At 42.9% G+C, this 26,774-nt stretch overlaps 1 protein-coding gene across 2 annotated transcripts in view; it reads right to left on the bottom strand.

Annotated features, from left to right (window-relative positions):
* ATP10B (ATPase phospholipid transporting 10B (putative)) overlaps window positions 1-26,774 on the bottom strand; it is a 260,075-nt gene that overhangs the window by 79,570 nt on the left and 153,731 nt on the right. For both annotated transcript variants that reach the window (XM_019664097.1, XM_019664098.1), the window contains 2 exons: window positions 14,898-15,192; window positions 13,641-13,835 (listed from right to left, as the gene is read on the bottom strand). In XM_019664097.1, coding sequence (XP_019519642.1) covers window positions 13,641-13,835; window positions 14,898-15,172 — 470 coding nt within the window. In that variant the 5' untranslated portion in view covers window positions 15,173-15,192. The remainder of the gene's footprint in view (window positions 1-13,640; window positions 13,836-14,897; window positions 15,193-26,774) is intronic.

The raw sequence follows: 26,774 nt of genomic DNA, 5'->3' as shown, positions 1-26,774 counted from the left end.
CCACCTGGGGAAATCCTTCCCTTGTTCACCCAGCCAGTTGGGAACAGCTGCCCCAAGTGGACGCGTCCACATGCTCTTGATCAGCTCCCTGCTCAGTGAATCCACACCTGGGAACTGGCTGCTATTTTGGTGTCACGGAATGTTCACTGCTGTTTGAAAATAAGACAACTCAGTGTGGCCTGGGACAAAGGCTCCATCTGGCAGATTCAGCCTCCAGGATAAATTAAGTGGTGCCATGTTAAACAGCTTTCTGAGAGGAGACAGGGCTTATTAAGAAGTAAATAAACAGCAAGAGGAGTTTGTAACCAACTGGATGCCATAGGGAAGCAGGTAAAAGTTGGGGGTTGGAATGAAGGAGGAGAGGATGCTTAAGGCTTCCCTTCTCCAGCATGTGGGTTTTATAAACAGGGTTTCAAGAAACTGGAGTAGAGGGGATTTATCAGGAGGATGTGCTGCCTGTGGGATTCCCTATTCAAAATAGGTTGATGCGCTGACCTGGGCTGTCCCTCAGGAGGCTTGAATGTCAGGCCCAGAATGGCCACTATTGAAAGGGGAATACCAGGGAGGATGAGTGCCGTGCGGGGATTAAGAGCAGGCTTGAGACCCGGCTTCACCACTTACTCCCTGTGTGAAACCGGGGCACGTTATTTAACCCCTCAGTACCTCGGAGTTTTCAATGGAAGTAACATGTGCATTTGCCACAGAAGGACTGGTGACATGATGCACACAAAGGACTGAGCTCAGGGCTTTGCACTTAGTGCTCATAAATATCAGCTTATTTTCTGATGATGCTGACAATGACAACTGTGATTGTTCGCGTTCCAGCGAAGGCCAGGAGCTGCTATGCAGCCCCAGCCGTCCTTCTTCATACTGTTGGGACACCCAGTTTATGCCTGTGATTACATCTCCTGGCCTGAGTTCAGGCACACAATGCATAAACACGAGAAACTCGAAAAATCCAAACCTTTTCCCTAAGCCCAGAAATGAGAGACCCAAGCTTAACAGATCAAAGACTTAGGGCTCTGGATGTTGGCTAGTGGGGCAAACTCCCAGAAAAGTGTTTCCTTAAAATCACAGCTGCCCAGCAAGTTCTTTTGTGGATGTTGACAAACTGATCCTGAAGTGTCTAGGGAGAGGCAAAAGACCTAGACTAGTCAACACAATATTTAAGCAGAAGGACAAAGTTATAGGACTGATACTACTGACTTCAAGGCTTTCTGTAAAGCTACAGTAATCAAGACAGTGTGATACTGGCAAAAGTATAGACAAATAGATCAATGGAACAGAAGCGAGAGCTCAGAAATAGACCCGCATAAATACAATTAAATGATCTTTGACCAAGGAACAAAGGCAATACAATGGAGCAAAGATAGTTTTTTCAACAAGTGGTGCTGGAATAAGTAGGTGTCCACATGCAAAAAAAAAAGAAAAAAAAAGATCTACGAGTAGACACAGACCTCACACTCTTCTCAAAAATTAATGTAAAGGTAAAATGCAAACTAGACTAGATGTAAAATTCCTAGATGATAGCACAGGAATAAAACTTAGATCACCTTGGGTATAACAGTGACTTTTTAGATACAACACCAAATATACTACCATGAAAGAAATAATTGATAGGCTGAAATGTCATTAGAATTGAAAACTTATCTGTAAAAGACAATGTCAAGAGAATGAGAAGATACACCACAAACCTGGAGAAAACACGTGACTTATGAAAGACACATCTAATAAAGAACAGCTATCCAAAATATACAAAGTCTGTTAAAACTCAACAATAAGAAAACAAACAACCCAATTAAAAAATAGGCAAAAGATCTGAACAGACATCTCACCAAAGAAGATACACACATGGCAAATAAGCATATGAAAAGATGATCTACATCATATGTCATCAGAGAAATGAAAATAAAAACGAGATACCTCAGAACACCTATGAGAATGGCCAAAATTGAGAGCACTGACAACACCAAATGCTGACAAGGGTGTGGAGCAACAGGAACACTCATTCATTGCTGGCAGGAATGCAAAATGGTGCAGCCACTTTGGAAGACAGTTGGACAGTCTTACAAAAGTAAACCTACCCTTACCACATAATTCAGCAACTGTGGTCCCTGGTATTTACCCAAAAGAGTTGAAAACTTATTTTGACACAAAAACCTGCCCAGGAATGCTTATAGCAGCTTTGTTCAAAGCTTGGGAGCAACCAAGGTGTCCTTCAGTAGGTGATGGATACATAAACTGTGGTCTATCCAGACAATAGACTATTACTCAGCGCTAAAAAGAAATGAGCTGCCAAGCCATGAAAAGACATGGAGGAACCTTAATGCATATTACTAAGTAAAAGAAGCCAATGTGAAAAGGCTACGTATTGTATGATTCCAACTATATGACAACTATGGATACAATTAAAAGATCAGTGGTTAGGGGTGGGGAGAGGGATAAAAAAAAAGGAGCACAGAGGATTTTTAGGGCAGCCAAATCACTCTGTATGCTACAATGGTGGGTCCATAGAATGTACAACACCAACAGTGAGTTGTAATGTCAACTGTGGACTTAGGATGATTATGATGGGTCAATGTAAGCTTATCCATCAGAGAAATATTGGGTTGTTGGAAAAGTCATGATGTATTTTTTCTATGTTTTTCATTGTAAAAATGCGTCATGACTTTTCCGACTACCCAATGTATAAGTCTGGTGGGGAGGCTGATAATGGGGGAGTCTGTGCCTGTGTGGGGCTATGGGGCATATGGGAAATCTCTGTACCTTCCTTTCAATTTTACTGTGAACCTAAAATTGCTCTAAAAAAATAAAGCCTTAATAAAAAGAAAAAAAATCAGGGCTGGAGCAGATCTGATAGATCTCCAATTCAACCCCCTATTATTCAGGTGAGGAAACTGAGGCCAGCAGTGACCTGGCCAAGGTGTACAGCAGCAGAGCTTGGGCTGGAAGCTGTTCTTTCCATGGCTCCAAGGTGAACCAGGGCCCCGTGGCTGGTTCAGGAACACTTGTAATGCCCACCTGTTTGGCAGTGGTGTGTGGAGGGAGAGGCCGTGGTGTAGAGTGGTTGAAAGCTTTGGATCAGGTGAGCCTGACTTCATACTTGGAACTACCTCTTACATGTAGTGTGAGAGTTACATGTAAGTTACATGACTTAACTGTCTGACCCTCAGCTTATTCATCTACCAAACAGGACAAGTAAAATCTATTCTATGGATTATAATGAGAGTTTCGTAAGATAATATCTGAAAGTGTCTGACAACCTCACAGCAAATGGCATTTGCTGCCGCCATTATTATCATTAGACTTAGTATTAGCTTGGAGCAAACGGGGTCCCTGCTATGCTGACAGGAGAGTCGAGACTGCGTGGCTGTCTGTTTTCATGAGCCGATATGAACGAGGTGTGGGGTTTTTGACGGGAGGAGGAGCCTGGCAAGAGGGGTAGAGATTGAAAAGGGAGAAAGGATCACGTGACCTGTGTCTCTGACCTGGTTGCAGGAAATGGAACAGAAGCTAAAAGACTTAACATGAAAGACAGCCCGGGCCTCGGGCAGAGTGCAGTGAGTGGCAGCGTGGCCCCCACCTCCGTGTTCTTTGCCCCCTGCAACTGCCTGTCAGCTACAGGCCACAGTGAGGGAGCTTCCGACTTAGAGGACTGAGGAAAGTACCAGAAGGGAACAGCTGAGGCCTGGGGAATAGCAGGAGACCTGGATCCCTGGCTTGGATGGAAATATTGGGGGGCCCAAGCGATATTCACCACACCTGACGATGTCCAGGTGAATTTGGGGAGGCTTGAGGATGAAGGCGAGAGGACTAAAGTCCCAAATCAGCAGTTTGGGGCCGAGTGTCACTGTCCTGGGGGCGTTTGTATTTATGTGACCTCATGATCACCCAGAGGCAAGTGAGGCCTGACACCTTTGGGTCACGTTTGGATACTATAAAGTCCTCCTTTACACCGGGAGGACACTGAACCCTAAGCTTTGTGGGTAGCGCACTCCCTGACCTCTTTGCCCACGTGGCCACCACACACGGGGAAAGCAGAGCTGAGGCCAGAATGGCAGCAGGCAGCGATGGCCACGGAAACGCCATGCTCGGAGCGGGGGGAGGGCGGGGGATTCACAGGTGCAGTCTGGCAAAGTCATGGCCACAGATTATGGAGCAGCAGCCTGGGGGCACTCAAGGCACAGTGTCCCCCACTGCCCTTTCTCCGGCCGTTGCAGATCCAAATCCTGCTCCTCTCTCTGCGCTCCAGGTCTGGGCATCAATGGAGCACCGCTTGTCACCCCATTTCCTTACCTGTGACGGTCCTGTTTCCTAATTGTTTCATGTGTGTCTTCTATTTCCAGCTATATAATAAGCTTGCTGAGAGCTGGGAAGACCCTGGGTTTTATATTTCTGTACCTACATGGGGTATTATACGGTGACTAGCACATGGGGCTATTCACTAAATATTTAGTATCAATTCCTTGTACAACAGACTTGTCCTGAACATAAAGAGGCAGGAGGGAAGCTTTTCTAACCTTTAGCCACTTTAACTTCCAATCTATCTCTTCTTGTTATGAACTCACCAGTGTAGACGTCCAATAATGATATTATATTATAATATGACATACTATGAAACAATACAAATATAAATATATGATAAGCTTATTATATATTGAGTGCCTATAATGAACCCAGCACTTAACCTACATTTCCGTTTAGCTATGTCATAATGAAACAACTTTTATTATTACCATTATCTCTATTTCATAGATGAGAAAACTGGGAACCGAAAGTTTATCTAATTTGTGTGAGGTCACAGAGGTGTGTCCAACAGGACCTATGAGTGACAGCTGTTGGAGCTTCACGGCTCAGTGTGGGCTCCTGGTTCTGTTTGGGAGTGAGGTACAAAGCAGGGAAAGCCTCAGAAACGGGTGTCAGAAGCATCAGGGAGGCTGGGCTGAGAACGGGAGCCTCCCGTTTCAGAACTGTGAGCTCCTTAATGGCAAAACAGAGGCTGTAAATCCTCATCCTCTGAGATATAAAGCATGGCTGCTGACGCGAGTGTGGAGCTTCGGTGACACCTGGATTCTCGTTTTATGACTCTTCCATCCAGTGAGTTTCGGGGAAGACCTTAGGCGTTCTGTCTTGAAATGACAAGCAGAGTTGGTCCACATAGTCTATGGCCATCTGTGAGCACAGGGTGAGGCGGTGGGGGGAGGGGGAGTCCTTACAAAAGTGACGCTTCAGAGAGGAGCCTAGTTCACCAAAGACCTGTGGGATGGATGCAATGGTCCATTGGGCTAGGAACTCCAGCCAGTGGTGCTTGTCACAGCCATGCTTCAAATGACACTAGATGTTTCTTTCTTGTCTGCATTTTTCAGATTCTTCCCTCAGGAACATTTTGCTATGTTATTACAGCTTGCAGCCTAGCTCTATGGTAAAAAGTTTATCTTCTCTCATACAGACTCTAGCCAACGGCCTTTCTTTCTTACTCCCCTTGGGTCAAGTTCATGGTGACTCCCGGCATCAAGGTCATAGAACTCTCCTTAGCAATATTTTAACTAACATTTTCTGAGTGCTACTGAATGCCAGCCACTGTTCTAAGTACTTTACAGGCCTTATCTCATTTAACACCTGCAGCAATCCCAGGGGGCAGTTTTAGGGTGAAAATGGACTGATGTTTATTTTGATGTTAGGACGGCTCTGACAAAGTCTAAATTCTGCCCAATCAATCATCTCATCTCTTTGGAGTTCCCTGAGAGCTGTGATTTGGAGGAAATAATAGCAGTATGGGGGCCAATTTATTAATAGTTGCACAAGTATGATATCCTAATGGATGCTTGATGTTAGCAGTTGGGCTGAATGAAGTGGCTTTGGCTCTGGGCTAGATGAGGCCACCTACGTCCCTTGCCTGAACCTAAATCTTTGTCTGGGTGTGCTCAGGTGTGCTCAGGTGTGCTGTGGAAAGGGCAGGGGGCTGAGGGGAGAAGAGATCCAGGCTCCAGAGGGATTTCCTGAATTTAGATTTAAAATTTTGCTCATAGAATGGATGAGAAATATGAGAACAGAACATAAGTTTTGCTTCTAAAATATTGTAACCCTGCCCACTGGTAAATATGGTTCAGTGAATGTCCTTGATTTTTACCAGTAAAATAAGCAATTCCTCTCTTGTATGTATGGGGAATGTAGCAAGAAAGACGAAGGCTCAGGCTGGGCCTGGCCTTGAAAAAGTTAGAGTTGAAGTGCCTGGCAATTAAATAAAAAGAATGACTTAGCACTACTTACGGTGCAGACACTGAGATAAATAGTTTATAAGGATTATCTCATTCAATCCACAAGACCCCAGAAGATAGGTGCTAGTATTGTCCCCATGTTACAGGTTGAAATGGAGCCTCAATTGATCAAGTAATTACACATGTCCACACATTTCATGGCAGTTCTGAGACAATCCCAGGACTGATGCCAGAGTCCTTGATGCCAAGCATCCAGTAGGATGTTACATATTCAATGTCATTGCTGAAGACTGCTTTACTCGCAGTCTTTTCTTTCGCATTGCATTGTATACTTTGTTTCTATAGCGGTGTTATTTTTGAGCTCTCTTGTGTGCCATCTGTACATCTTTCCCCAAAATATACGGTAGAGAGATTATGCTCACTGCTTAAAGATGAGATAAATGGGGCCCCAGCTGCTTAAGCAGCTTCGTTCAGGTCACGCAGTTAATTAGTGACAGACCCAGGATAAGACCTCTGCTTTCCTCATTCTTAGGCTTTCCAATGGGGGCGCTGGCACAGAAGGCAACTGACATACAAATAAAAACAGGTTGCAGGCCAGTTATCTTTCTCCTCCAGCAGAGCAAGCCTCCACTGGGAGATCAGGCCCTCAGTGCCATGCTGTCAGAAGGCTGGCCGCTCTCCTGTAGCACCTGCCATTATTTTTATGTTATAGCAGCCACCTGACTTGCAGGAAAGAGCATCTCCAAGTCTCAGTAAAAAAGTCAGCATTTAAAAACGTCTAAAGTGAATCACTCTTCACCTCAGTCTCTGAAATAACTTGATCCTGGTCGTTTTGATACCAGCATAAGCCACACACAGACCACCTTCAGTTGACATGTGAACAGGGCATGAGCTGAAATGTGTTCCCTCCGCCTGACCAAATGCTCCTCATCCTTCAGTTCCTCCTGAAATGTCAGCTCCTCAGGGGAGGTTCCCTTGCCTTGGCCTTGAGGTTTCTCACGTGCACGTGAGTCACCATGTCCCCTGCATGACTGTGGCCCTTTGTATATAGATGACCAATAAGCATGGGACACTATAGCTGTTTACCAGTTCCTTGGGAACCCTGGACAGCTGAGGGCTCCTTGAGTGCACACGGGGCCCATGGCGGTGCATACACATTGGGTCCTGAATTAATATTTGCTAAACAGACAAATAAGTGAGTGCCCAGCTGTAAAATGCTGGCAGGCTTTTCCTCCATTACAATATATAAAATACAAATACCTGCCCGGATTGTCTTGCTTCACACTGCTGCTTCCTTATTGCACGCTTTCTGAATACAAATAAAAATTTACTAAGCTGGATGAAAAAAAATCTCTTGCTGGGTATGGTTTCTAGATTCATTAAACTGAACCCTGGGAGAAACGAAGCTAATAGAATTCTGAAGCTAATCTCTCCTTGAAGTCGTTCCATAAATCTGATTAATGGGTTACCTCTAGACCAGAAGCACAGTTGCAATATTAAAAGAAAATGCTCTAACAGGATTGTAATTCTGTTAACAAGGCTTCTGCTGCTTGCAAAAAAGATTCTCTCACAGTATAAACAATTCGAGGCTGGATGATGTATGAGATTAGGCTGGGCGAAATTCTAAAGGCCCTAGTATTCGACTGCACAAGAATGGAAACAGCAACAACAAAAAGGACATCTGTTGCTCAAATGGGTGAATGTGAGACAAAAAGGATAGAGCTAGGGCTAGCGATATAAGCTTTGATGTTGCATCTCAGAAAAAAACAAAACAGGTGGCAGGATGGCTCAGCTAAAAAAAAAAAAAGAAATTGTCCGCTCAGATCTTGTGTTCTTTGCCTGACATCCCGTCACGTGTCACTGATATTTGGCAAAAGGCAGTGCTCTTGGGCATCCATCAGTTAGGATCATAGCTAACACTTATCTAACACATCCTAGCTTCCTATGCTGGGGTCTTTCATAGACTTGATCCACTTCAGAGCTGCGAGATCTTTAGGGATGCACCAAAGTGTGTGTATGTTTGTGTTCATATGTGGAAAGCAACTTACAAAGAGTCTAGGCCTGGGCTGGCCGGGTAGCACAGATAGTTAGAGTGTGAGCTCTGAGCAACAGGGTCACTGGTTCGATTTCCACATGGGCCAGTGAGCTGTGCCCGAGCTGAGCTGCTGCTGAGCTGCAAACAGGTGGCTGAATGGCTCAGCTGGTGAGAGCATGTGCTCCTACTAACAAGGTTGCCGGTTCAGCTCCCACATGGGATGGTGGCTACGCCCACCAACAACTAAGATTGAACACGGCACCTTGAGCTGAGCTGCCCTGCCCTCATGGGATGGTGGGTTGTGCCCACCCGCCACTAAGACTGAACACAGCACCTTGAGCTGAGCAGCCGAACAGAGTCTAGGCCTAAAGATACTTTAAGGTGACAATGTTGAGAGAACATGGAGATGGCCTCTCTAACATCTGTACCCCTTCTCTCAGAAACTATCTTTTTTTTTTTTTGTCATTTAGGTTTTACATCTCTGGGCAGCTCATATGATTTCAGGGAAGCTGACTTCATGCTCGACTCTGAGGCTCAGGTGGAACCTAATTAGCACAGCCCCATCTTCTGCTCACAGGAAGAGGCATGTGACCCAGTGTGTTACTGAAGTGTGAGGAGGGTCTGGGGAGTAAGTTTTCTTGACCTTCCAAGGATGTTTCCAGAGCACTTTTCTTTCTCCCTTTGTGAGTTATCACATATAGATGTGAAGACTGGAGCTACTGCAGCCGTCTCACTGCCATGAGGGAAGTCTGCCTACAAATACAGATGACACAGAGGGGAACTGAGTGCTAGACCTAGAATGCAGATGGAACCACGCCTGATCACCTGTCCAGCTCAGGATGTTTGGAGTGACTTAAACCAACACGTTTCTGTTTAAACAACTGAGTTAACAAAGGTGGTTAGGGTACTTACTGAGGGTCCACCCAGAACCTTGATTATGTTAATGAGCATTGTTGTACTATTTCCCAAATGTATTTGGCTGTGGGTTCTGTTCTTTCATAGTGCATCCACAGGACAAGATCTAGTCGAACTCTCAAGTTTTATAAAACTATAAACTGAGATCCAGAGGTTTAAGTGACTTTTTTTAAGTGATGACAGTTGACGCTTCAACAACACAGATTTGAACTGTGCAGTTCAAACCCATGTTGTTCAAGAGTCAATTGTATTAGTAGATAGTCACAGACCTGGGTCTAGAATATAGGCTTCTGGACCCCTAGGCCTGAATTCTTGATTCAAGGTCATACCTCCTCTCTGCCCACAGAGGGCAAGTGGTTCCCTCACTGAAGACAAATCTCAAAAGGAATAATTATTCTTTTGCAGAGACTCCAGATTCACAGTATATTATAAAGCAAAGGTTGCAAATTAGAGAGCTGACAGGTAACATAAGAACCTTACTTTGGTCAAATAAAATAGGTCTGAAGTATTGAAAAAATTTTTATCAGTTACCAACATTTAAAAATCAGGTTATTTCAAATGAAAATCTTAATTTGTAGCTCCTCTAATAAAACTCAGACAATCTGGAAACACGAGGCCTATATTTCCACATGGTAACCAGCTAGAGCTCAGTGGCCAGCTCTGCCTCCTGAGATAAATGCATGGGACCCCTGTTTGCCACAGTCCCCACCACTCCCTATTGCATCCCAACACTGATGCCAAGTGTCAGGTTCCATTTATCAGCACCCCCAACACAGTGCTTTCCTCTTTGTATCCAGTCTAATTCATTCAACTACCTTCCTGGCCCTGTAGTCAATTATTTTGCTATACTGGAAAAAGTAATAAATATTAAAAAAAAATATTTCCAAGATTCAGTACATTTGGAACAACACTGAGTTAATCAATGACGAACAGGTTTCTTTACTGTGCATCTTTTCTTAGTCCTTCATAGGTCATGGATTAGAAGGGCTAGCATACATACATATATAGATATAGATATATAGATATTTTTTGGCCATGAATGTCTTTTTTCAGAGACCATATCTTTGTCCCTATTAGTCCACTAAGAATACTTTGGACAGTACTGCCACAAACCCCCCTTATCTCCTTCCCTGCCAATAAGCCTGTGGAATGTCTCTCATTGCTAGTGTTATTATTACCCAGTGTTCTACTGTTTCCCGGAAGTTATTTTGAGAAGAGAGCAACAGCAGTCTGGTTTCCACTGGGCCAGCATGCAGCACAGGTCAGTCTGTGGTCTGAACAACACTAACGTTAGCCCCCAAAACAGGCCCATTATTCTGGGATGCTTAGGGCAGAGGATTTCTGGCAGAGCTGGGAGAACAGGGCCACACTAATTGAGGTTCACATGCATTCCTCCCCAGGGAACCAGCTTCCTGGCTCACTATCTTCTCAAAAAAAAAAAAAAATTTGGAGAAAGGTAGAAAACAAAAAGCAATGGGGCGGGTTGGTGATAGGAGAAAAGCAATACTTTCTTAAAAAGCAGTCTCTTCAAAGAAAGGCATCAGACACCAACAGCTATGTTTCCCTCTCTTTATAATTCCCTTACTCAAATGTGAGGAATGACTAAATCTCAACTCTAGGTTGTGCCAACAACATTCAAGACAATGAGGCCTAGCTGAGAAGAAAACAACAACACCCAAAACAAAACCCTTGAGATTAAAATTTTTAGCTGCACAATTGTGGCCCTGCATGCAGAGGCCGGATGCTCATCTGAAGCTGGGGAAGGGCATGGAGTTCCTCTTAGGGGTGCCCTGCAGACACCTGAGTCACTGGCATTAGTTGGTCTCCTCAGAAGGTTCCCCTTGCTACAACTTTCCAAGTGGACTTTGGCTTATAAAGCCCTCATCAGCCAGCTCCAAGATAGTCACCTTCCACTCCCACGAGAAAGGGGACCCCTCCTTAGAAGGAAACAGCCCCTGAGAAGCTGTTGTGCACCCTTGAAGTAAGCCCCTTTCTTTCTAAGATTGACCAAAGCAACTGCAGAAATACTGCTGGATTGGGGTTGATAAAGTCAGAGGGAAGACATCAGAGGGAGATGGACAGTTTCCTTGAGAGAGATGGACAGCTTCCTTATCTGCCAAGAAACCAAGCCGTCATGGGCTAGTGGTTCGACCAGCTGAGGCTTCTCATTACTAGCCCAGAAAGCACTCAATCACTGCAGTCCATCTGTAAGCCCAGACTCAACTCCCTTGCTTCTTCTTTCCAGGCTACATGAGTTGTCACAAAGTTGAGACACACGATAACTCTATTTTCTTCCCTTACTGATTGAGAGCATGTCCTATTCCTACCATCCCAGGTTGGTCAATCGCTCAATGGAACCTTTGTCAAACAATAACATGTATAAGATAACATTGAATAATGTCGCAAGACGGGTGGGGTGCAGCTTTTGCTTTGGTTGGGAAACATCAGAGAGGACGCTTAAGGACAGGCTTGATGATGGAGCTAATATGAGCTTCATGTTCTCAAAATAAAGCAATCTGAGCTTGCATATTGATCACTGATTGCACGTCAGGCATCGTACTAAGCACCAAGGATCACCTTGTGCAGTTCTCATGACCACCCAGGAAAACTGTGCAATTTTATGAATGACAAAAGGAGGCTCAGAGAGATTAGGTCAGCTGCCTAAGACCACGTAGCTCATGCCTGATGGAGACAGTGTTCAACCCGGGCAGTGTCTTTGGTGCTGTTCCTCCCAACACAACACTTTTCTGCTCGTCTGACCGACAGTGATGCCTCACCTCCTGGAAGGTCTCCAAACAGGCTCCAAGGTGCTCATGGCCACACTAAGAATGGATGAAAATTTATGCAAGCTTCTTAAATACAGAACGCATTTGAAATACCTAAGGACGTGCCGCATAATAAAGACCTCCTAATTTTAAATAAACAACTGACTCAAGCCTCCATTTTTTGTTCTTGTTGTCGTTACTCTTTCTGGTTTCTGGTTTTAGACCATAATCCTCACTGTGGAGAACTGAACGGCTCCACTGACATAAAATAATGTTCTCTCCCTATGCCATTCTTTCTATACACAGCTGCCGCAGTGGCAGCGGCCACAGACAGATCAGAGCTGGGGCCCACAAGCCTTCCCCAAAGTGTTTCGCGTTACCTGCTGTAGACGAGACATTCTCCATTATTGATCACTTTATCAGATTTGTACCTCCGGAGGTCTTCCCAAGCATCCTTGATGGCAGTGACCCCCAGGATGATACAGATTGGTATCACGTTCACCTCAGGCTGGAAAGCATTGACCACGGGAACAAAATTCAGAATTGCAATGCCCACAAAATAGAGATTGGCAAACCGGTGTAGCTGCTCAAAGATGTTTTTGGGTACGAAGGACAGCACAGTGTACTTGCTGGTCTTAATTTGATTCCCGCAATAATGCCTGTTGGGGTTCTCCTTGTGGGACCATCCTTCAAAGGGCAGGTTGGAGACCACCACGCGTTTGTCTTCTTTCCTTCTTCGCTTTCGTTTCCCTTCCTTTCTCATCTCTGCTGTCATCCTGTCTCTTTAATTCTCATAGCATGGCATATGAGTTCCCCCATACAAGAGGTTTTTCCCTGGTCAGTTCCATCATTCAGCTACTGGCAAGTCATGTCCCGGACACCTTTTACCTCCTTTCTCTTCTGGAGATGTCTGTCTTCTTTTAAAACGAAAATGGAAGACAAAGAACCAGTGTACAAACACCAGGGAAGACGTATGACAAGAAAAGAGCTTGCAAAGAACAGGTGTGTATCTGCCGGGCCACTTCCTTCTACTTGTTGAGACTCCACCTGTTGGAATGTAGACGTCACCCACAGGTATCTTTCTTTTCTACCCCAGGCAGCCAAGAACAGGTGTGCCAATGCTGGGTCCTAAAACCTACCTGGTTCAGTTCTAAAAGCAAGGGCTTTTAGCCAAGAGGCTCAGATGCTTTAAAAATAGGATCCATTTCCTTGTTGGGGAGACACTGCCTGTCACCCTCCAAACAGCTGCTCCTAAACTTGGTCTCCTGAGACGATCCAGGCAATGCTAGACTTTAATTCTTGAGCTTTCAACCCCACTCTCAACAATAATATAACATTCTTGTGCTTAATTGTATGAGTGTTTACACAGTGAAATGAAGTTTTCTAAATCTCAGCACTGCTGATGTTTTGGGCTGGATAAGAATTCTTTGCTGTGGGGGCTGTCCCGTATATGGCAAGAGGTTTAGCTGCATTCCTGGCCTCTGCCCACTTATTGCCAGCAGCACCATCCTTCCCAAGATGGCAACCAAAATGTCTCCAGACATTGTCAAATGTCCCCTGCAGGGCAACATTGCCCTGGTTGAGAATCACTGAATTAAATGAATTTAAGAAACTAGAATGTGACAACAGAGACCAATCCTTTGAAAGTGCCGATGGTTTTGCATAACTTACTTGCATGTGAGAAAATGAAAGCAGGATCCCTCTTACCTTTCGTATATCTGGATGTTGGAGCAGTTTATCTCTCGATCAAAGCGGTGTTTCTTGAAATCCTCCATGCCGTCCTTGACCATGATGATGGAGAGCACAACGACCAACGGTAACATGGTGATTTCTCGGTGGAAAACTTCCATGGCGGGCATCCAGTTCAGAATCACCAGGAACAGGAAATAGAGGTTAGCCCACCTGGGAGGGGCGAGCAAGGTGTGAGTGAAAATCATGGGGAAGGAATATATTGTCTTCACACGGTTTCTTCCCTACTGTTGGCCCTTACCCAACTAAAATGACATTCTCTTTCACTGTCACCTCAAACATTATGGTAAGGACTCTGAAGCCAAATCTATCTAGATTCAAACTCGCTTCCTATTGTTCACTAGTTGCGTGACCTTCCTGAGCCTGTTTCATCTCGTGTAAAATGGGGATAGTACTACCTACTTTAAAGGGGTATTGTAAGTATTACATGGATAATATTTGTTAAGTGCACAACAGAGGGTTCTGCAACATAATAGTTGCTCAATAAAGGGTAGCGTATAATAATTACAAAATTTAGGATGATACCTAAGTGAATATTTTGCTTTATAATTACAGTGATTTGGCATATATTATCTCAAAGGAGTTGCTTGCATTTTTAAGTTTTCCAAGTGCATGTGGCTCCCTCTTGCCACAGGCTTGCATTTTTAAGTTTTCCAAATGCATGTGGCTCCCTCTTGCCACAGGACCTTTGCACGTGAAGGTCTGTCTGCAGGAACATTCTCCTGGCTCCCTTCCCTGACTTCTCTTGGCCTCTTTCCACCCAGTTAATGTATTCTGTTCTTTCATTTCAAATGTCACTTCCTCCTGGAAGTCTTCCCTGACTTTCTTGTCTCAGCCAGGTTTCCCTTTTACTCTAACAGCACCATATATCTCTCCTTGGAAGTGCCTATGTGAGTTATATAATTTTACATCAACTTATGTAATTCTTAAAATTAATGTCTGCCTCTTTCACTACACAATCAAGTCAGGACTATGTCTTTCTTTTTTTCCCCCTCATGTATTTATCACTCAACACATGGCCTACCACAGGGTAGACTCTGATAAATACTGAGTGAATGAATGAATGAATGAATGAATGAATGAATGACAAGTCTTTTCAAGGTACATGCATTTGGATAGTAAATGAACGGTGGCCCAGAGGGCAGCATCTGTGAGTTCGTCTGAGGGGCAGATACTTGGTTACACTGGGTATTGTTTGGCCAAGTGCTTCCGTACCTGTGGAACTGCTCCAAGAGGTTCTGGGGAAGGAAGGTGAAAAGGGTGTACTTGGTCGTGCAGATTCTATTGCTGGAGTATCTCCCGGAGACCTTTGCCCAATTGTGGTGGAACAGGCTGTTGTTGGGGAACACGACCCGCTGCTGCGTCAGGTTGTGGCTCTGCCTCCCCTTCTCTGGGGACAGCAGTGGTGTGGCCTCTGATGGAGCCTGGAGGAGGCCATCTCTAATTCGCCACTGCCACCGGTGCCAAGACGAGTCCACTGAGAGGGCCATTTCTGGCAGCAGGCTGCAGTCTGAAAACAGACACATGAAGTCGCTATAGTCAGATGAAATATGTGGCACACCGGCTCATCCATCTGTCCACCCATCCATCCAAGGAAGATTCTGGGTGTGAGAAAAACAGGCTCAGCCCCTCATCACCCGTATGTTCTGGGGTGAGAGACAGTAAGCAAATAATCATGTAAATAATACACAAATAACCCTGATAAGAGCCACGGGAGCTTTTCAGGGGGTTGGGGCTCTCAGCCACAGTATGGCCTGGTGAGCCATGATCCCAGAGGTCACAAGTTGAGCTCCGGTTCACTGCTGACACTGAACTGTCCCTTCCCCTTGCTGGTCCTCAGTTTCCTCATCGCAATATGAGGAAAACTATTCCTATTTGACTTTTCTCACAAGCTTTTTGTGAGGAACAAACGGGACAGTATACGTTAAAGTACGTTAAGACATGTCTTAAAGGAAAAGGTATCTGTGCTTTAGTTTTTCCCTAGCTAAAATTTTCTGATCCTGATGATATTTCAGAGAACCTCATTTATGGTCGGAACCTCAAATGAGAGTGATAGGTGAGACAGAAGAGAAAAATTATTTTCTAGGACACTGAGGCCTGAGGTGGCTGGGCTGAGTTGAATGTTATTCCATGAACACCAGCTGGTTTTTTCTGGCCTGGTTGACTGGGGGTGGGGGTGGGGGTGCAGGAGATCTCTTCCTTTCTCTCTGCATTTCGTAGTTTCTGAAACTGAGTCAAGCAGACAGCTCCCTAGATGGTGGAGAGATGCCACTTTATCTAGGATATTTCAGTTTCTGAGCTCTTTAAATGGGACCTCTAAGCAAGACCTCAGGGTTCCTTTTAGCCAAATCTTGTTCAAAGACTCAGAAGGATATTATTCAAAGACATCCTTTGTAAAGTCAGAAATTGTATATAATGGTGCTTCTCACCTAGTAGGGTCACCGGATGATTTTCTTTTCAATAAATGGATGAGTGAATGTCAGGTATTATTAATCTTACAATGAGCTACCCCACCTGTCATTGTAAATATGATTCACTTAAGGACAAAAAACGTCCCATTTCTAGTTTAAATGGTAATATTTTACCTTCCCAATGCCCATATGAACTGACCCTTATCATAATTCCCCTCATGACTTTAATCATTCCAAATGATTTTCAATCCACAGACCCCAAGGCTGCAAGGAGCTCTTCAAAGGCTTAAGTGAGTCCCTGTAACAAGCATGAAAAAAATAAATGCAATTACTGATGCCCATCATAATGTGGCCAAAAGCAATATCATGACATTTGACAAGCCAGAAATAATATTGTATATCTTCTTTCTCATTATAAAAAAATATGCCCCTTTTATGGATTCTTTTTTTTATTGTAAAGAAAAGGAAATGAAAAGATAATTCATGAATAGAGTAAAAATGCAAATGAGAAATATTGCTTTAGCTGACGCCATACGTATGAGACTTCACACAATTTCAGGTGATAAGATCTTCATAAATGAAGAGATTGGATCGATGTGGGAGATGCAGGTATTCTAGGCAGGGTGGTTTAAACAGCCCATTTATCATAATCAAATTCTTTATTAACAACATAAAATAAGCTTTCTTTAAAAAATAAAGCGGATGTGAAACGGATGCCAGACTATTGGATGAAAGTTTGACAAGGAACTGGGCATTTCTATAGTTTCAACATATCTTTCCACCAAATTATTAATTACCATGGTAAAAAAAAAAAGTATCACTTTGCAGTGGAGAAAACTGGCAGACACCACCTTACCCATGGGATCAAAGCAAATATCAGGAATAGTGGGATAACTTGACATCTTGTGTCTCCTGATTTGGTATACTGAGAAGGACATGATATCACTTCGGTGGCAGTCACAAGGAGATATTGAAAAACCCCAAATTGGGGGCTATAGATATCTAGCTTATGTTTTTTCAATTATTAAAGGTCAAGGAAAGGCAGAGGGCTGTTTCCTATTAAGGAGACTAAAAAGAGATGACAAATAAACATAATGAGTGATCCTGGATTCAATCCTGAACTAGAGGGAGTAAAATAAGTCTAAAGGACATGATTGGACAATGGGCAAGATTTAAATGTAAATCGCAGACTAGGTAACAGTATTTTAATAACGTCAAATTTCCTGATTTTCAATATTTATATGGTAGCTACATAAAAAAAAATGTTCTTGTTCCCAGGTATGGGTAAAGGATCAAGGCATCTCAATGGTTCAGAAAATAATGTATATATTTGTATGTGTATGTGTATATATGTATATATGTACACACACACACACACACAAGGTGGCAGAGTCAGGAAGACTTCCTGGAAAAAGGAATGTTTATTTAAAGTTACCTAAAGAAATTCATAAGAGTTAGCTAGGTAGGGAGGTTGTGGAAGGTTGTCCCAGGTAGAATGGGTTCTAGAAACAGAAAGTTCATGGGCGTGTTCTACAGAGGGCATGGAATTCAGGGACAAAGAGGAGTGAAAGTTGAGGCTGGAGAGAGAAACAAGGGCCAGGTGGCCTGTGAAGGCTGCTTGCTATGCTGAGAGTAAGAGGGGCCCTGCAGAGTTTTAGGCGGGGAAGTGACATGAGCAGAGCTGTGGACCCCAGGATTTGTGTTGGCCCAAACACACAAGAATGGGCTGGAGGGGCCAATTTTGGGGTGGGGAAGGCAGCTTCTTAATTCATTGCCGCCCCTTTCTTCCAGTAAATTACTTCTTTGCAAAAGCAGAACAGGAAACAAAGGAGGATTGTGCAATCCTTTTATCTGAGGTGTGGTTTATTACTGCTTTCAGAAAGGGAGGGGCATGTCTGAAGCAACTCTGCAAGGTCCTCCCAGTGGTAAAGTCCTTTTGCTCATTCTAATTGTTTGAAATTGCACCTCTCACTAACAATAGACTCCAGTTTTGCTAATTCACACGCACAAGACTCTGGCTTGAAGTGGTAATCCTCTCCAGTACCAACGTCATTTTTCCCTTTTCCCTGCACAGAATGTCCCCTAGCTGGTGGTTGGGGAGGCATTCCTGTATGGGGGGGGCCATCAGCTTACCATACTGGGTTAATTGTAGTTTGCTGAGAAATGCTGGTCCATTCCCAAGCTCTCTCCATCCTGTCTGGCCATATTTTCAATTAACCCCAGTTCCTTTCTTTTTCATTTTAATGAATCCCAGTAAACCCCATCTTTAGCAAAATTCATTTTCAGTGTTAGGGGTCAATCAACCAGTCATTCACTGAATCAACAAATACTCACTGAACCCTTGTTGCGTACTTGGTGAGTAAAACCTATACATCCATTCCTGTCTTCTTGGAGCTCGCACTCTGAGTGAGGCCGACAGATTTTAAACACATGCTCATAGAAATAAACACAAAGGTTGCCAAAAAAAAGGTACACATTTTAAGACAGGAAAAAAACTATTAAAATTGTAATACTCAATAGATACTGATAACAAAAGATGAACACGTCATGTGCATACTTTTTTTTGGCACCCCCAGTAAATATTCACCAACCAGGATAAGAATCATACAGGAGAACAAAGTGCAATGTGACCTCATTACAGAGGATGCGACCTTGTGGGGCTTGAGCTGAGATTAAGGGATGAGTGAGAGGCAACTGGATGGACTAGTGTGTGTGTATCTGTGTATCTGTGTGTGTTGTGTGTATATTGCTGTGTGTGTGTGTGTGTGTGTGTGTCTGGAAGTCAGCATCCCAGGAAGAAGCAGCCCCCTTTGCAAGCTTCCTTTTGGCTACAGCAAATATAATGACTTCAAAAAATGGAATGAAGACTCAAGTAGGGCTAGAATGCAAGGATAGGTTGTTACTACAAAATTATTTTCCATTCATGTTCAGTTCTCTAAAAAGTATATCAGTTGGTCAGGATCATAGGGGGTGGGGAAGGGAGCAGGCTTTTAAAATTTAATCTACCCTTAGATTCTCAATAAATAGTACACTATCCTAATAGTAGAATTAATTAGAATCTAAGAAAGTTTGGCCTTAGCCACAGGGGTTTTTAAAGCACTCTACCCTGAGGACAAAATGTGTACATCTCACAGAAAGAATTTCCTGTTAGACACCTAGTTAACAAAAGATAAGCACCTTAGAAGAAACAGTCTGAAGTTAGCATATCCTCAAATCAATCAATTATATTAGTTTTCCTCAAATTGTAGTTATTCTTGAATTACCTTTCCAATTTTTGCCATTCCCAAATATCATTTGTTTCATTAAATGCAATATATTTTACGTCAACTTATTTATTTATTTATTTATTTATTTATTTATTTATTTATTTATGAACAGTGTGTTTTTCCAGGACCTGTCAGCTGCAAGTCAAGTAGTTATTTCAATCTAGTTGTGGAGGGCGAATCTCAGTGGCCCATGTGGGGATCGACCCGGCAAACTTGGTGTTATGAGCTCTGTCAACTTACTTTTGAAAAGCTAAAATATCACCTTTGGCTTTGGGTTAAAGCATTGATATCTAAAATTAAGGGATTTGTTCTAGACCTGCTACCTCTAGTTGCTGTTCTGAGAACCATGTTCAGAAACATCACCAATCACCCAGGAAGCATCAGTCATTATCATTATTTGAGGCGCATCTACTAATGCAGAAAAGGCTGCAAACATGTTTTGCAAGTTGTTTCTTTGTGTGTATGTTTCCCACAGATGTGTCAAAACAACAACAGCAACATCAACAAAAGGCTTTTCATTAACCCTGAATCAAATTAAAAACCCAGTGAACCAGATTCCTATCGGTTCCCCGAGCATCCTACTAGATCAAGGAAAGATTTACAGTAAACAACTTTATCATCAATTTCTTATTCATTTTGCTTGAGGAAATGGCCATCGCATTTATGTAGCTTTCTAGCTATTTTATGCATACCCATTTTACAGACGAAGGAACAAAAGTAAGGGGAATAGAATAATTCCTCTCTAGAATCTGTCATTTTTTCCTACTGCCTTTCAGGGAAACTTATACTTACTAGACTCCAAGATGCACTTTTTGTCCCCTCACATTTTAATGTTTTGAGCCTAAGATATGTCCCTAATTGATAAGGCAATGTTTATTTTTTTTTTCTTTTTATCCTCACAACATTTTATTAAATTTATGGCATTTTAGATTGAAGTAAGTAGTTTAGTTGTAGGCCAGAATATAGAAATCACAGTTCGCTAGTCTCTGACTAAGGTTTCCAGTTCTGGGACCTTCCCAGGAAAGGTCAATAAGGCCTTCATGGGAAACAAATGGTCTAAGGGGAGACATTATGCTATGATGAAGTTCAGGTAGTCTAGAAGCCTTGGGGACGGCTGAACTTCAGAGTCTTCTTTTGCCTGGTACTCAGCTACGGGCGTCTACACAGAGCTGCTGTGGGCAGTCAGTTCTCGTAAGCGCCAGAAAGTCCCCTGTCCTTCCCAATGGGAAGAGCAAGAGCTGTGATTCTGCCTCACTCACAGATTAACAAAACGTGTCCTATAATTAGGACGCCAGATGCTGACTTCCTCTAGAGAGGAAGACATATTGAATAAGAAATGAGTCCAGGCCCTTGTACAATGTGGGGTGGAGACTGCTGTCTTTGGAGGCTGGTGAGAGTGGAGATTATTAGTGTGAAAGGGGAGGGGAGAATGAGAATGAAATAGCAATCACCTTAAGTCAAATTAACCGAAGGATGCAGTTCTGTAGAAGATAATGAAAATACAGGACAAATGAAATCCTATGGAGTGGGCCTTCATGGGAAAGGAATGATCTTTACGAAACTCACGCATCGTCAACATGTCATGCTTAGCCTCCATTTATACTCTTTTAGTTAATGCATTTTATCCTTGATTGGTTTTCTCTCAGCAACTCAGTCCATAAGAGCCTCACTCCAAAAGGTTTTCACGGACAACTAACTTTTAAACTACCAGGAAGATATTTCTGTAGCCTGCCATGTCATCCTTCATTACCTCCCAAGTTGATTAGAGTGCAGGGCATCACAAGTTACCAGCAAGCTGATCTCCCATTTGGTGTATTTGGAGCTCAGGCCTCTCATAATTTTTGGACAAGAGCATCCCCCTGCTTACTTACCATCTCCATTTCTTTCTGAGGTATGTCAACTTTAACATTTCTAAAACTCTCGGATTCCCTCCAAAATTCACTTTGGTTTCAGTAGTCCCCATTTCTACATAGCATCTCCATGTACCCAAATGACCTCGGCATTTCTAGGTTTCTCATAGATTTCTCCTTTATTTACTACAGCCAGTCTATTTTTATAGTATATTCAAGTTTGCCTTCTAAATAGTCTCCAAAACCATCTGTTCACAACATCTCTATTGCCTCCAATCTAATAAAAGGCATTATCATCTCTTGTCTTCTACTCCTGCAATAGACTTCTAACTCATTCCCGCATCCTCACTTGCTCCCTTTCCAATCTAGTCTTCACATAGCAGCCAGAGCTATTTTTCTAAAGTCTAAATCGGATCATGTCAGTCCTCTTCTTATTGCTCTTTATGGTTGCCTTTGTATAAAATCCAGGCGTTTCATGATAGCCCGCATCATTTCATATGATCCAGTTTCTGTCAACCTCTTTCCTTCTTGCTCAATATTCTCAAACACTCCAATCTGTCTTTCTCTTTCGTGCATCAGTCTAGGCATTTGGTAATTCCTCTCTCTTGAAAGTTCTTTCTTCACTCTTTGTCTAGTATATTAGTCAGGCTAGGCTAGGCAAGGCTAGGCTGTGAAACAAATCAATTCCCGAATCTCAATGGCTTAGCACAACCTATGAAGAGTTTGCAGGTTTGAGCCACTGCCTCTATCCAGTGACTCAGGGATCCAGGCTCCCTCCACTCCATTATATCAACATATAGCTTTAAATATAGCCATAGCACGGACCCAAAAGTGAACTACATCACTTTGCTCATAGTCAAATAGCTAGAACAAGTCGCATGGCTTCGTACCAACTGCAAAGGAGGCTGTGCCAGCACAGTGAATTTTTGGTGAGCATTGGCTATCTCTGCTAGATCCCAGATTAAATGGTATTTTCCAGAGAGCTGTGTATAGAATGAATCCAGCGAGGACTACTGGAGTAGTGTGCGGCATGACAATAGGGACATGGCGAGACCTATCATTATACCACCGTGCTTGCTGAAGAAAGAGATTTTATGTTTTCCAAATACTCTGACACCTTCTATTTGGGTGTCCTACTCCAAATTTGGGGCCAAGAGAGGGCCCTTAGATTCTTGCCTTTAAACACTGCCCTGAGGCAGGCTGCTGATAGCAAGATGTCAGAGAATTCATAGATGCTTATTCTGTAGATGAAACACATTATATGCTGTATACATATGTGAGCATCTATTTTTAAGTGTGGCAGACACTCTCGAGATGGATATATTGCAAATTTGTTTAAAGGTATTACGGATTTCTCAGTAGGATTTTCTTAATCCACGAATGCTAAAGTTATAGCTTCTCTCGGGTGGAGGTTGTGAAATTCTTTGATGAAAAAAAAGAGATCTTTGGGCTCTGACAGGTGGGAAACACTAGTATAGTAGAGGGAGCCCAGGATTGAAGGCAGGATATTCAGCTAAATGCAGAGTGGAAGCTCTGTAATGTATCGCTCCTGACCTAACAACATATTATAGTTAGAGAAATAAGATATATACACTAGAAAGTTAAGTGGGTAGGCTATCCATGGGGAACTGAGTAAGTGCAGACAGCAAGCACTGCAAGCTGCCAGGGATGGAAGAAAACATGGATGACTGGGTAGCACAAGGCAAGCTTCCTGGAGCAGCAGAAGTGGCCTATTAGTGAGTAAAAGGGCTTGGGCATCCAGGCATGAGTCCAGAAGGTGCGAGAATAGGCAAGTGAGAAGCTTCCACTCTCGTCCCCACCTCTCAGACCCACTGAATCAGAAACTCGGCGGATGGGGTGGCAAATCTGCGCTCGTTACCAGCACCCACATCATTCAAAGGTAGGGGTTGCCAAAGAACAAACCTCGAGAGACACTGTGTTACACACTCACATACCTGCTCGCCATTGAAAACTACCTGTTCCCATTTCCTTCCCTCTAGTCTAAGCCTGATTTCCCAAGTGTCTTCCTAAGGAAAGGCAGTCTTGGGAAATAAAAAGACAATGTGGGCAATCTTATTTTTTTTTTTTTTTTTGTAAGAGGCAGGTAAAACGAAATGCATGATTTCATTTTTTGTATCTATCCAGGCAGAAATGTGATTTCACTGAAAAGTTGTTTTTTAGATTGTTTTGGTTTGTTTTACTGACAGAATAATTAAGTTGGATCTAATTAAAAGTGAATACATTGCTCTCAGAAACAGAATAAATCGGTGCTGAGCTGAAGGGTGAAGAAAGTTATTCAAAGTCTGCAGGGCTAAAAGCAATTACAAGACAATAGTACACATTGATGGACTCAATTTGCCTCACTCAAAACATATGCATGGTTATGTGAATTATCAGCTGACTAATACACCCAGGAAAGACTGAGGTGGGGGCAGGACCTGGGAAATTTGGGAGGAGCTTCCTCAAGGTCAAATGGACTAGGCACCTGGGTTAGTGCAAAGAGCATAGGACAAGATTTGTGAAGTGGGGTGGGAAAAACTGATATTTTAGCAGCTGCCTTTAGAGTTTTCTTCAGGCAGGAATATACTCTGACCAGCACTTGGGATGAATGGCAAGAGAATAAGAATTATGGAAAGAGGGTAAGTCAAGCTAAGCTGACATCTGGTTCACACATCCCACTGACAAGCTACGTGGCTATGGGCAAGTCAGTTACTCTTTCTGGGCCTTAGTTCCTTCCCCTGTAAAATAAGGAACGTGGACCAGGTAATCACTAAGGCCCATGTATGTTTCTTTGACTTCAGGTTTAATTCTCACCCTGACTTTTCTGAAGTCGAGGGGATGAGTGACCCTGATGGGGGACCTTGCCGGAGGGTCCCCAGATGACAGTCTATCCAGAAAAGGTAAGTGATCTCATAGCGCATAACTGCTAAGTGGCTGATCCTGTCTCTTCTCAGAAATGTAGCCTTTTTTTTTTTTTTTATACATCTGTTTGGTTGAGTTACTCTCATACAGGCTTTGGGTTGAAGCTTCTCATATTTCCAAAGAAATAACTGAGCCCTCTTATCTACTTTTTCTTCTCTTTTATTAGATTAATATATCAATAACAAGTTCTCAAAAGGCCTTCATATGTTTCAAAATTCTATTCCCAAAGTAGGGAGGCATTTCAAGAAAGATCCCACTGTCTATTGGCCATCAACATTTGGATGTCTCTTAAGAATGTCCGTCGGTTTGCCTCCAAACAGACTCATTATCTTCACTCCTATTTACATCGCTATTGTCCCCTATTTCCTATCTCGTGGAATAATGTTGCCCTTTGCCCAAGCTTCCGAATCTTCTCTCACCTAATATCCAGTCTATTACCAAATTCTGTTGATTGTAGCCAGTACATATCTGTCAGTTCTGTTCACTCTTCTCCGAACCCTTTGCCACTACTCTCATCTCTTGCCTCCATTACTTGAAAGTTCTCATAGTTTGTCCCCCAGATTTGAATTTTGCTCAACTACAGTCTGTTTTTTTCACAGTGAAGTCAGAAAGATGTCATCAAATTGTAACTCCACTCATGTCGTCACCTTGCTCAAAATCTTTTCTGGCTTTCGATTTCCCTCAGACAGGATATCGAACAAAACTTTAACATAATTTACAACTTCTTCCCTCCATGAACTATTGCATTGTCGAAAAAGTCATGACACATTTTTGCAAAGAAAAACGCAGAAAAAATATGTCATGACTTTTCCGACAACTCAAAAGATACAGCTTCATCTTTTGTTCATCTCTATTTCATGATCTACTCTAGCCAGAGAAAATATTTTATTTCCTTTTGTCTCTCTCTTACTGTCACAACCAACACCACTAGCACTCTCTAACCACCCTCTCTACAAAGCCTAGCTAATTTCTATCTGCTTTTTAGGACTTTGATGCTACCTCACTCAGAAAGCCTTCCTTTGTCCTGAAGTATGATTGAAGGGCTACTCGTGTGTTTTATAGTACTGTGTCTTTATCCCATTTTAATTTCTAGTGCTGTGTATTGAGCCTACGTGTACTTGTCTGGAGTGAGGGCTTCTCCAGGGCAGTCACCACTCTACCGACCAGTGTCTCATGGGAGGAGCAGTCACTACTCTACCCCAGTGCCTCCTGGGAAGAGTCACCACTCTACTCCCCAGTGTCTCATCACAGTAGTGACCAATCTACTCCAGTGACTGGTGGGGTCAGCCATCATTTTACCCCAGTGCTTCCTGGGAGCAGTTAGCACTGTCTACTTCATTCCCCAGTGCAATAAGCACCAAAAAAGCCTTGGTTTCTTTGATGAATAAAAATTTGCATTTCAATGTTATTTTTGAAAATTTCAAAGATTTTCCAATTGGCCCTCCAAACAATCCTTTGCGGTAGGTTGGGCCTGTTTTATAGCTGTTCTTTCTAGCCATGGGGGTTAAGTTTCCCACTGTGCCCATTTAGAAGACTCTGTGGTTCAGGAACTTGAGAACTCACCTTAGAAGGCCCTTTCCTTGTGACTAAGTTTTGAGAGCAATAAAAACTATTTTGAACAAAACAATCTAAGTAGCATACTAAATAAAGTAAATATAAATGACACGTCCTTTTGAGTAACAGTAATTCGGACACAATTTCACTCATAAGCTGCTCCCTAGAACTTTTTAATGCTTGCCTCTCCCAACCCAAGAAACTTGAGGTTAATATTGTTTGTTGCTAACATCTGCTATGAAGCGCATCAACACAAAAACTGTTCTGATTTATGGCTCAGGGCTATTGATTTCTGGCTCCTCAGATCTCAGCGACTCTGAAAGACTGGATTTTTGAGATGGGCCAATTTCTGGGTAAGTGTTTGTGAAGCTCCTTTCCCACGACACAGGATTGAATGTCCTTAAGTCTGCTCAGAAGAATTTCTGCCTCAGGTACTGGGAACAGGGTTCTCTCAGACCTCTCAGCAAAGGCAGGCCCAGCGTGCCATGCTAGCACCACAATCCACATGCTTTCAATATTATTTCATGCAAATCTTCACTTCTAGCATACCATCTTTATTTATTCCTAACCCTTTAGTTTCCCGTTTTCTTAGAAATGACTTGATATTTGCATATACTGGAACTGAAATTGTCCTGTTAACTAGAAAATTTTGCAGAAGTAAATTTGCATCTACTGAATTTTCCTAGTCGGTGCAATTGTGGCATGGAGGGTATGGCTGTGGGACATTCTGAATTTTTCTGTATTTTTACAGATCCATCTGGGGTTGTCCCTTTTCTCTGAAATAATAAATAAAAGGAAGAGAGGGTAGGTGACTTGCTTAAGGTCAACAAGACATTCAGCAGTAGCGTTAACATCAGTTTCCACATGTAGAACCCAGGCAGCTTGCCTTTTGGTTTTTCTATCTCACTATGAGCCATGCATGTTTACTCCCATAACTTTTATATCTGTGATTGCCCTGGTTGATTTGTTTAAATATAAACTTTTGATTTTGGAACAATTTTAGGTTTACAGAAAAGATGCAAAGACAGAAGAGAATTCCTTCACCCTAATCTAGAACTAGAATTCCTTCTAGTTCTAATCTTATAGAAC

This window comes from Hipposideros armiger, unplaced genomic scaffold (genome assembly GCF_001890085.2).
Source record: "Hipposideros armiger isolate ML-2016 unplaced genomic scaffold, ASM189008v1 scaffold_416, whole genome shotgun sequence".
Taxonomy (NCBI): domain Eukaryota; kingdom Metazoa; phylum Chordata; class Mammalia; order Chiroptera; family Hipposideridae; genus Hipposideros; species Hipposideros armiger.
Note: the sequence above shows the minus strand (reverse complement) of the source record. Positions and strands in the feature narration are given on the sequence as shown.